This window comes from Sinocyclocheilus rhinocerous, unplaced genomic scaffold (assembly GCF_001515625.1).
Source record: "Sinocyclocheilus rhinocerous isolate Xijiao unplaced genomic scaffold, SAMN03320098_v1.1 scaffold873, whole genome shotgun sequence".
Classification (NCBI taxonomy): Eukaryota; Metazoa; Chordata; class Actinopteri; order Cypriniformes; family Cyprinidae; genus Sinocyclocheilus; species Sinocyclocheilus rhinocerous.
This window is the reverse complement of record NW_015655580.1, coordinates 555,322-567,984: the sequence shown is the minus strand read 5'-3', so window position 1 is coordinate 567,984 and position 12,663 is coordinate 555,322. Positions and strand designations below refer to the sequence as shown.

At 38.3% G+C, this 12,663-nt stretch overlaps 1 protein-coding gene across 1 annotated transcript; it reads right to left on the bottom strand.

The window, feature by feature from the left end:
* Nucleotides 1–2,115: 2,115 nt before the first annotated feature.
* Nucleotides 2,116–6,393, bottom strand: LOC107718658 (prostaglandin E2 receptor EP4 subtype-like). The gene is made up of 5 exons (XM_016525850.1): nt 5,321–6,393; nt 5,137–5,210; nt 4,588–4,718; nt 3,677–4,094; nt 2,116–3,191 (listed from the first exon to the last, which is right to left on the bottom strand). The coding sequence occupies exons 1-5, from the start codon at nt 6,036–6,038 to the stop codon at nt 3,174–3,176; spliced, it is 1,359 nt and encodes a 452-aa protein (XP_016381336.1). The 5' UTR covers nt 6,039–6,393; the 3' UTR covers nt 2,116–3,173.
* Between the last annotated feature and the right edge of the window lie 6,270 nt (nt 6,394–12,663).

The following is a 12,663-nucleotide window of genomic DNA, read 5'->3' as shown; positions in this document are numbered from 1 at the left end:
GCCATCTTTATCGTTTAGTTTCTGCGTAGACCTGTGCGTTCGCCTCTCTCGTAAACACTACATTAAACAGGCAGCGCTGTAGAAGCAGGCGTTGATCTTCTTCTGCGTAGACAGTGTTTAGCCACACTATTACATCATAAAGTGGCACATTCCACAAGCTGTCGTTTTGACAGACTGGCTTCAATATAAGCTGTTTTTATATTAATGAGAATGTTTTGAGTTCTGAAACTTACAGGATGTTTTTATAGTACAATGGCCTCTTAGATGTCAAATGATCAAGGGAATTTTGATTCATGACCCTTTTAATGTACTCTTGATGTATGTCTTGATTAGCAATGTCATCATTCGTAGTTTGGCTTTGTTTCAGTCCTGATTTATGTGAGATGTGAGCCCTCACTTGGGACCCGAGTGCTGTTAAAGCAGTGTGAATCTCTGATGTACCAGTGGGAAGAGCAAGATACACACAAACACACACATTTGCTCCATTATGTATCTACAGACTTTTGGAGTTTAGTTAGTGCTACTAAGAAATGAAGTAGGAGTCATGGAGTCATGGGTTAAACTCTGGCTAAAGATCATGCAGGAGAGGAGAGAGGTCATGCAGGGAGGAATATTAATAATTAAGAATACCTGACATTAACATCTTCATAAAAAACAGTACTCATTATCCAATATATAATATATTATATTATTGAATATAATATAAAGCCTAAAACTACTTTGTTCCCCTCATTCAAAATGAAATATGCTTTATTCTGTTATTCTACCAAGTACCCCACAATTTCAGTTTGATTGTGACACGACTTACATGTGTACGTGTTCTTGGCTGTTACTGCCACTGACCCCATTATTCATAGGCATTCATACACTATCTGCACTGATACTGTCCAGCTGCGTGCGTGGGCTGCAAACTGGGACATTTACGGCTCTAATGCTTTTTATTTGGCACCTGTGGGACCTGGCGGAAGCTTCCAGCATCCTTCTGCCTCCCGCTAATCCTTTGCTAATTGTTGCTTTATTCAAATAAATGAGGACACTAACGTCTTGGCTAATGATGTTTTAGGGAGATGCCTGAAACTGATGGACTGTGGACTGTGCTGCTGTAAGACTGCAGTTAAAGATCGCTTTTGTCAGTTCTCATTTATGTATACGTATGGAAGCGGGACAGGTGGCAGTTTGTACGTCACATCAAGTGCACAAATCCATGATTCATGCTGAGAATACTTGCAGTGGAGAGTAGAACTGATTTCCCTTCATGAGCAAATTAAATTATGGGATGTCTACAGTTGGTTAAGGTCTCCAGATCTGTCCCTGCACATTGGTCATCGTGTAAGGATCATATAATGATACCCCAGTGAATCACTGGGCTTATTTAGTTTGAACCACGAAAGCAAACGGAATGTCAAGAGTTTATATATTTAAGTATGTGGATACAATATGATGAATGAGATGGTTTTATCCAAGAATTTAAGAGGTCTAACATGACCTAACCTGACCAGTCATTTATTCTTCTAAAAATATAATGAGCTCTGGCCTTTTAAAAAAAGTGGACACAAGAATTGCTGACACATTGGAAACATTACGCTTGAAACTATATTTTGGGTCATTATGGGTCATCTGTCTTTTTCCACATACAGATCCAATCTATGCTGTGAGTAGGATGAGTGTGCACATGTCTTATGAATACTGGTCTTGTTTTTTAATTTTGGACTTGTCCCATCAGTAAATTGTTTAACATTTTTGAACAGATCCATTGTGTTCATTGACATAAGACTTTTTGCATCTCTGAAGTCATATTTAATTGCTTGAATGCCAAATCAAGATACAAAAATTGGCTTTCTCAAACAATTTCTCAAATGTTTTTGATTACTCATTTGCCTTTCATTTTGATAGCAAATGGAGAATTTTATTTTAAACTTTATTCAGTAATCCCTAAGGCTAAATGACAAGATCCAATTTTGCAATAATCTGATATGTTAAATTGATTTGTAATGCTTGGTAGGACTGGGACATTTCAATTCATTTAAATGATTTCAATGATATTTGAATTATGTTATATAGCTGCCATGCTTATTAATATTTAAGAGTGCGACAACAAATACCATAAGATTTTTGTTTTCTATATCTTCAGTTCAAGAGTTTATTTCAGCATAAATAGCTGGCCATTGCACATTCTGGAGGGTCACATCGAGGGTAAGAGCGAGACAAGATTGTCTTTGTGTTTGAAAATGTGAAAATGAAATGGTGAAAATATACACAGTAATGTTGAATCATTTATATACATGCAGCAGATGATGGTGCTAAGTAGTTTAAATCATGCCTCATGCTGTTTTGATACACATAAGAATTGTGAAATGAAACAAAAACCATATAACTGCTTCAGCATGAGCAGAACCATCTTAAACTTGACCTTCTCACAGAGAAGAAATAACTAGAGTCAAAAGATTGTCTAAAAAGACTACAATAAATTAAAGCAAGACAGCGTTCACATTTTAACATCACAAGTATGAACAGATGAACAGTTCTTCCTCGATGACCACTGACTGATAGTGACCGTTCAAATTTTCCTCAGTGGTTACAAGGATTTAAAAGTGCAAAACATACGACCTTAAAAGACATTCAACATCTTAATAGCTTTTACAATTTCATCTCCTCACTATACATTCTATCATCTACACATACTTTAAAAGAAACAAAGATTTGCAATAATGTGCTGTGTATCATGTGCTCTTACATTGTATGATGAGTTTTGGGTACCGCTATATTTTGTGATGGTGTTACTCTCAGTAAACATGGATATGAAATTGCTTGGTTAATTCACAGAATATTGTACATATTATGGAAATTCCAAAGAATGTACACTTAGCTACATCTTATGTAAGTTTGAAATAGTGGACAGTTGTTTATGCACCAATGGAAATGAAAAGTGTTTTGGTCACCTTAACATAAGGAAAAGGACATTTTAAACCACGAGTTCCAGCATGAGAAAAGCTAACAAGGCACTCTGGTTACTTGAACTTGTGACCTAATGGAGATCTCACCAGAATGTCTGCAAAAGGGGGTCTTGAAGCAGGGCAGTAGATATTTGCTCACATGGTCGTCCATCAGATCTAATCAAGATTTGCCCGGGTTAATCAAATCAGTCAATCAGGGCCCAATGGAACTGTATTCATCTAATACGAAGGCCTTTTCTGCAGAAATTCACAAGAACTTACAATAAATTAAATATACATTTTTAGAGCTCTGTTTCGCTGTTTAGAAAATGCAGTCTTTTTTTAAAATGCATTATGAATTACTATCAGAAAATGAGGCCAGTTTGCCTCTCTATCCTCCTCTGCTCTTTCACTCTTTCCAGAACCCCTTCATGCAATTTTTTTTTGCATGTTTTGACCCATATATAGCAACATTGTTTTTCCTACTTTAGTAAGCACTTTTTTTCACTTTCTAGCACCAAGTTTAGTCCTTTGGTTAGTCTTTCTCTTAAACTTTTCTCTTTAGTCTCTAAATTAGTTTTTAGGAATTTTTGCTCTGAGTAGTTCTCATTCACAACACTCACATCAAGCTCTTGAAATGTATTTCACCTCCCGACACATCGTTCTGCTGAACTAAGCAAGTCTTTCAGCATGCATCATATGCTTCTTTCTTGTAAGCTCAAATTCTCATCTTTAAAGGTCACCTGCAGCGGCTGGTGCTTGGAACATTGGGCTTCATTTGTGTTGGCGTGCGTGCACGAATGTGATTTCACAAAGTCCGTGCCTGTTTCCGTCCTGTTTTCTCCACTGCTGAGCTCTACCACCTGAGAGTCCCGCAGAAGGGTTTGCTCGGTTGAAGTCGAACACGTCCTGCTCTGCACAGAGCCACCGCAGCAGCCCATTTCCTGTCCCGCCTCCATGGGATACAGGTACATCTGTGATGTGCTGATCACCTCTGGCAGCTCGGGCAACGCTAGCGACGGCAAATCACGAGACATGACCGATGAGCTGTGGACGCCGTTACCGCAGTGGAACTCCGTAGGGCTCCTCCCGTGTCTCCTCCCACCGATACGGCAGAAGAGGCACTTGATCTTTTCCAGAATCTTCTGCACGATATAAGATACAGGAAACGTATCCCATATTTTTAATTTATAAAAAACACAATATTTTCTTGTACAACTATAGACTATATATTGCCCAGTATATTATACTGTAATTCACATTTTACAATTTTACAGTAGATACAGTTATAATGTATGCTATTGTAAAATAGGTATGATACTATTTCACATAATTTTGTGATTAAAAAACACTCCACCGTACCGTATTTAAACTACGTTTAAGTGAACTCGTGGACGTTTATTAGCAAACCATCTTTGCGTTTTGTTTTGTGAGTTTCCCCACATAATTACATTTATGCAACTTCCTCTAAATCAAAGTACGCTGTCATTTCCCAGAGGCCACCAAACCCCACTTACCACTAAAGGAATTGAGCAGATGAGAACGACAATGGACGTGGCTATGAGAACGATGACCATCTGGATCTCCGCGCCGGCCAGACGCGCGAAACTCCGCCTGCGCCTGATCTCCGCGACTCGCGCCTGGTCAGTCCCCAGCGAGGTCCATGTAGATCCAGGGGTCCAGAATGGGGTTGACAGAGGCAATTCGGATGGCCTGAAGGTCTGGGTTCGGCTTTCCTTGCGTCACTACTGGAGAATGATACAGCTGGTTCACAAACACCTGCATCTAAACAGCAAACAAGACATTATCTGTTTACTTATCTGTAATTATCATACATTGATTTCTGACACCAACCACTATCTATTTGATAAAGCAGATGATGATACACACATTGATATCAGATACTGGTTTTCTCCTCAGGCTTTCCACTATGAGTCAACTCATAATTGTACATATCATACATACAGATACATTCCCATTCAGTCAACATTTTGCATAGAACATCTCTCATCAGTAGATAACAAGCAATCGATGTCTCATGCACTAAGTCTGTGACTGTGGAAAAATTTTGGGCTTTTTTTTTTGATCAATTTCAACTTTTCAATCTAAGTGCTGATTGAAATTGTACAGTGTGTAAAACTGTATGAGTGTTCAACCTATGAGTGTTTTAGTATGAACAGAGCCCCAAAATCCATTAAAAGACTTTCAGGGCAAAAGAAAACACATCTAATAGGACTATTTTTATGGTAAAAAGCTGGCTGTTGTGTTTGCCAGAACCTTACCATTTGAAAAACAGTGGCATGAAAGGTATAAACATATCACAAGCATTATGGGATGCATTTGTTTGACTGTGTATTTTATCAATACTATCTAAATGTCATCGAAACTCCGCCTGCGCCTGATCTCCGCGACTCGCGCCTGGTCAGTCCCCAGCGAGGTCCTGCGGACGAAGCGCTTGTGCATCATGATGAGAGCCGCGCACACCAGCACGTTACAGAGGACCGTAACGAGGATGAGGATGGAGCTGAAGCCCGCGTACATGTAAGAGAAAGTGGCGTTCGTGCTGTCGTTGCTATGCCAGTCAATGAAACACCAGGTTCCTGGATGCTGTTGCACCACGGATCCCAGTCCCATGCTGGGAAGAGCGCAGAAGAGTGCATTGGACACATAGATCACCGCGAGCGTCAAGCCTGCCACCCGCTGGTCCACGTAGTGGTTGTAGAAATAAGCGTGATTGATGGCGAGGTACCTCTCGACGGACATGGCACAGATAATACTGAGACCTGCCAAGGAGAAGAAGAGTAAAATGAAGCCGGAATACTGACACAGCGGGTTCCCGCCGGGCCACTCTCCCTTCACATAGGTGGCAATGGTGACTGGGCTCGCGAGGAGAGTTCCCAAGAGGTCAGTTACGGCAAGTCCACACACCAGGGTGTAAAAAGTGGTCTCTTTTTGCTCTTTTCGCGACTTTCGAAGCACTACGATAGCAATCACGTTCCCGACCACACCAAATATGAACATAATGACCGGGATGGTGGGGTCATAACCTTTATTGCCACCACTCGTGCTCGTTTCGTTCATCTTTACCGAGTTTTTTTTCCACATGCAGGTTGATGTCCAAATCAAATCATGCGTTCAAGACGCATTGCATGAGATCCTTGACTTCCTCAATCGATGTCAAGATCCCACGATGATACCTTCCACATTTACGTTTCATGCGCTGTTACGCGTCTCCAAAATCTCCAAAGCGCGTCTCGGATTAGAATACATTTTGACTCGCCGGAGTCGGGTACGCATGCGGTCTTTCACAAGTCCTAAAGTTCAGTCCTGTGTTTTTGTTCGTGAGAGGTGTGTAGTCCACGGTTGCCCTCAGTCTCACTAAACTGACTCACAAGTTTTTCCTTGAGAGCTTTCTGACAACTCCGCCCCTAGCGCGCAGTCTTACACCCTCCTGTCACTGCAAGTTGACACACATACATGTCTCTGCATAAAATATCTCCGAGGCTAATATCTGTCTACATAATTCGCACTCATTGCTCTTTCTTCTTTTCACCAAAATTATGCCTGAGTAATTAAAGGAAAAGATCATTTTTGTGTCCCTCCTGAATGTGTAAACGATGCATTTAACAATTTTCTGCTTTTATGTCCTACGTTTTATTGAACAAAATTAAAGCTAGCTTTTTATCCTCTCTCTTTTTTGGTTTGTCTGGTAAAATGGTGCCGCCTTCAAGAGTTCAACTTAGCATAACTTGACATAAAGGAAGTGCTACCACCACAATGCATGTGTTGAAACATGAATAGCACATTTTGCTAAGAGACTAAAAAGAACAAGTGTTTTGCTAAAAAATGCAGTAACATAAATGAAAATCATACTTTATTTAAAAATATAAATGGTTTTGTAAACATAATCATATTTTTCAGTCCTCAGCATGATTTAGTCAACTGAAATTTTCTGTCTGTTATTATCATAATGTTGTGATGATGACCTAGCTCCAAAGCCCCAGCACGCCATCCACCTCACATCACATGACCATAATTCATTCTTCAGGAAGAAATAAAACAGCACATGGTAAGTGCACAAAACAATATGCTTCTGTTATTAAATCCTCAAGATTTACATGCTGGCTTCATGCTGAGTTCTGGCCCCTGAGGTTAAGTAGTGCTATATAATTTATGCATGACATGTTCATAACGAGTGGGAGCTGAAAGAAATATAGTGCTATCCATTTTATCTGGTACTTAAACCTTTAATCATTGACGATGAGATTTACACACTTGTTCAAAAAGTTATATTAACAAATCAAGTGTGATTGGAAGGAGTTAGTAAATTACATTGGGATCTCCTTTTCACCCATTAAAAATATTTTTTAATGATATAGATTAAATGTATTTGTCAGTATTAATTTCTTTAAGCACTTGCACTTTCTCACACTTCTGTTTTTGCCTATGACCTGGATAGTTCGGCAAGGTTTTCTGAAGACAATGACTCACTCAGTGCACAGCCTTTGACATGTCATTGTAGTTGTTCCTGGATTTGTTTGTTTCCGTCTTGTGGTGTACCTTGTGCATACTGACGTCTGATATCTGCTCAAGCTACACTGGACGCAGTGTTATTCAAAGCCATGCATGCACCAGCTACACACATCATCAATGCATGTATGAGATCTGAAAACAGTGTGGTTTTCTGTGAGGTTTATATTTGTGGAAAAATGCATTTCTGATGTTACTGCTATGTCGCTACAAAGGAAGTGTGCGGCCATTAGGTATACACACATTAGGTACAGTTCACAGGAATGTCACGTACCAGTTAGCTTGTAGAAATGCACAAGAAATTAGTGATTACAAGCCCAGATCAAAAAATCCTAATCTAAAGGGTTAAAGATTACACATTCAGTCTGAAAATAGAGCTGAAGTTGACACAGAGTAACACGCACCGGGTAACGTTCTAAGAGCATCTCTTTTCAGTTCTGATAGTGATTTACGATGCAAGTATACTTTTAAAAAACTGCACTTGCAATATGAACATATAACACTGCATTAAGATCTGAAGTTGCAATTACGAGAAAGAAAGTTGCAATGTAACAGCATTTAAATTGCAATCATGAGAAATTAAGAAATTAATGCAAGATAAATTTACAATTATGAGAAATTAAGTCACAACTGACATATAAATTCAAATTTATGAGAAACAGAGTCATGATTACAAGAAATAGTCATAATTGTGAGATATGTAGTCACATTTGTGGGATAAAGTCTAATTTTAGAGAAATAAACTTGCAGTTGTCAAAAAAAAAAATCACATTTGTGAGATATAAAGATGCAATACCTAGTAATAAAGTTTTCTAGGACACATTTTAGTCATAATTGTGAGATATGTAGTCACATTTGTGGGATAAAGTCTAATTTTAGAGAAATAAACTTGCAGTTGTCAAAAAAAAAAAATCACATTTGTGAGATATAAAGATGCAATACCTAGTAATAAAGTTTTCTAGGACACATTTTTAAGATTTAAACACACAATTATGAGAAAACAGGTTGCAAGTACCCCCTGTTTTTAAAACTCATAGGTTGAAATGGATTTCCTTAGATACCAATGGCAAAACAGATCAAGTGGGGATGACATCAAATGGTCCACAAGCATCACTCTTATAGAATGTCTGTGCAGGTATTGAATCCAACACTCACAGTGCAGCAGTATTTTAAAAACATTGATTCTGTATTTAATTATTGTCTGAGACGATCGATGACCCTCCATCACACATCATGTATTTAACTTTCTGAGCGTAAATTCCCACTCAGTCCACTGGTACGACTGATGTTTAATCTGCAGTTAATGAAACATAAAACCTCCTAAACTACAGCTTTTTTGTTGATTGAGCTGTCTGTGTTTGGAAGGGTGGTGCAGCTGACTAAGTGGCTATAGTACATTTTCAATGCTTCTGTGACCAAAGTCAATAAGCAGTAATGAAAAGTCATTCAATGAAAGCGGAGTGCATGATGGGTATTTAATTTATTCTAGGGAAGCTCCGCTTAGAACTTATTTTATTACCTTCCCAGAGAATGAGCAGACATGAGTCAGTGTCTAAATTTATATATTAAAGTTATCTCCAATTTGATAGCCTCTATTAGCAAATTTTGAATATTTTCTTAGTGGTGATGGTCTGTTTTTCCCCCCCAAAACACATGATGTGGTTTGTCTAAACAGTTCTTAACAGCTATCCCATCAGCACTCAATTAGGATTCCACAAAAGCTTTTAGTGGTCATCTTGGCCCCCCGGTCCTCAGCTTTTGTCTCCCTTAAAATTCATGTATGTCATCATGTTTGACTTAATGACCTTGTCACATTAAAGGATCTCCTTCATTTACACTCAGTACTTCAAAAAGTCTTCATTTAAGGGTTATATAAGCATCATTCTGGGGTTTCTCAATCCTGCTCTCAGTACATTTTGCATATCTCTCTTGGAGTAGAGCTCTTAAACTGGGTGTGTCAGATTGTTGAGACATCTAAAATGAGACAGTGTTGGATCTCCCCCTACTTGGAAACTACAGAAAAATAAAGGGGTCACTGTAGGAGTGACCTTTGACAGAGAAAAAAAATCTCTTTCTGCTAGCATTAGTTGAACATGTTTCATGATATTTATAGATGGTACACATACTTGAGCTCAGTCTTTGTGGTAATATAATCCACCTTATTTTTAACGTAGGAGTAGGTGCCGCCATTTGTAAATTTAATGTGCGAGGTGTCATTCACTTGTGTCAAAAACAGTCTGTTATGCCGCTTGATATTGTAAACTGATATTTGGTATCATAAAATTTGTATTCATTATTGTAATCATAAACAGTTTTTGTGTGGGGACTAAAGGGAACTAAAGAGGAAGGAAGCAACTCACTGGGGAAACGAGCAAGTGTTGATGTATGTGTGTGTGTGTGTGTGTTGTGGATTTCAGTCTATTTGTGAATGTTGGAACGGCTTTGTTTAGTGAAATTTTAGAGCAGTGTTTTTATGCTGCTTGCCTGGATTATGCATGCTTATATGCATATGCTTATTGAAATTTTGGGTCAATACAATAAATGACAATTAAATATAAATATTTGAAAATGTACTGTGAGTCATCTTGCGTAACTATGATGCAACTAAAAAACAGAATGGCCTTAGATGCAAAGATAAAATATAAAAGCACTATGAGCCACATTGCTGGAACAGTTTAGATCACGTCCTGTTTTGCTCTCACCCTGTGTGAGACCTGATGTGACCACTTCCTCCACAACTTACAGTCTGTATTAATGTATTTGAAAAAGTGAGCTTGGTAAACATTGCTTTAAATATGCAATACAGGGAAAGGGTAAAAGAAGAACTGAGAAACCGTTAACTGACAAACACACACATGCACACAGAAAGAGAGAGAGTGTTATATGTCTGATCCTTTGAAAACTAGAATGCACATGTAGAAGAACAACACCTTTGCTCCAGTCCATTGGAGACTCTGAGGAGTGGAATTTGTTGTAAATGTGTGCATCTCAGTTCATATCTGTGTGTAAGCAAATGAAGTTTGATTGATGTCCCTCTGGACGCCCCCCTCCCCATCCCTCTTCAGAAGAAAAACCACAGTCCGACATCATGTTGCATTTACTGGAATCACCTCCTTAGAGGAGGTGAGACATGATCTTTCTCAAGATGTGTCACAGATTACATTGTCATAACTTGAGAGTTCTGTTTGTTTTTAATGTATTTTAAGGGGTCATATGTCATAATTGCTTATCATTTTTGTAACTTACAATGATTTGGACTAGATTTTAAAAAATAAGTAAATTGCATAGTATTTCTTCAATGTGGATTCTCTTTATGAAAACAAATAAATAAATAAAAGAAGTGAAGAGAACAAGGCTGTTTCTCAATTCTTGACACCAGTCAATGTTATCACTGAAGTGATATTTATGAAGCATTACCACCCCAGCATTCATGAAAGAGTCAGACCCATTTTGAGAAGAAGCCAAGTCAAATGGCTGTTCACCCTGGGGTGCATTTCTACTAAATAACTGCTCAGATAAAACATCCGATTACTGGAAATGTTTTGGTGTCATGGGATATAGAGCCAGTGTGTTGACTTAACTGACTGTTTAAAATCCAAGTATGGAGTTTAAAAGAGAGGAAATTAACAGAGTTATGATTTGGCACTAGAGACACGACAAGAGCGAGAATACATATCTCATAAATCATCTGATGTAGTTTGTCAGGTAGAGTCACCATATGTCATTTATTTAATTCAAATGACCTAAAATCTCTGGGGTTTGGTTTTGTTTTCCTATCGATGTGCTCTCTATGGTCCTCATACATTATATATATGTGTGTGTGTGTGTGTGTGTGTAAAGTCATGGTTTATTGTGACAGATTTTGTTGTGTTTTTCCCTTTGGCAGGTTGATTTTGCTGCTGTGGTGACACCTGACAGAAGCCCTCTTTGTTCTTCCTCTGTGAAACTGGGGCTAAGTGTACAGGGCACGCCTCAGTCTGCCATCAGTCTCTCATCATTCCATCATCCAAATGAATCCACAAAAATCCCCTGACTGTCTCTGCCTGAGAAAGAGAGTGAGAGAGAGAGAGCTGAGCATAATTTGGCTTGTAGCAGAACAGAGTCAGCTAAAGTGGTGAATAGTTTATAATTAAGGACGATGAAACCCTTATCTACTCAACAGTCTGCTGAAAGAATTTCAGTTGCACATTATAAACCTGGTCCAAAATTAACACATGCCAAGCAGTATTAATTTCGTTGACGAATAATTTTCGTCATAATTGTCGTCAACGACATTTTTTTCACCGACGACAACGAGACGATAACGAACTAAAACTCTTTTTGAATGACAAAAACTATGACGTAAATCTATTGACATTTTCGTCAACGAATAAAAACGAGACGAAAATGTTAGGGAGGGACGATTTGGGATGATTTAGGAGTTATGCTTGCATATGAACCGGCGGGACATAAGCTAAAATACACTTGCTGCACGTTGCATAAAACGTTCAAAAAATGTCAATATGTGGGAGTAAGAGAAGAGCAGACATGTGGATAAATCTGACGACGCAAGAGAGAACTCAATTCGGTCCGGTTTTCTGAGCGCAGTCACTATACACACAAAGCGCGTACTTTCGCGCCGCATGAACGGAGAATTACATACAAAATGATGTTGAATTGTCCGTTTTGACGAGAATTCACGTAAACACAGTTGATTACGTCTTAAGTGAACGTAAACAGTTAAATATGTCTGCTTGAAAGAATGAAGAATATGGTAAACAAGTTGCTATAAAGAATGCATAATTAGCCTATATACCCATTGATATTTCATTAAAAAGTAGACCATGCTCTTGTTCTTTATGAGACGTGGTTTTATTTCATCACTGTAACTAAACCCATTAGATTTTAGCCGACTAAATTTACTGTAATTTAGTCGACTAAAATCTTATGATATTTAGTCGACTAAAACTAGACTAAAACTAAATGGCATTTTAGTCAAAAGACTATGACTAAAACTAAATCAAAATATGCTGTCAAAATTAACACTGATGCCAAGTGCTAAATATGAGTAAAAGTGGTTTAGGTGAGTAAGGCGAGTAAAGAAATGAGTGGCAATCTTTTTCTTCACTAAATTCTAAAGCATAATATTTCATTGTACTTTAGGGCCTATAAATACACACACACACAGATAGATAGATAGATAGATAGATAGATAGATAGA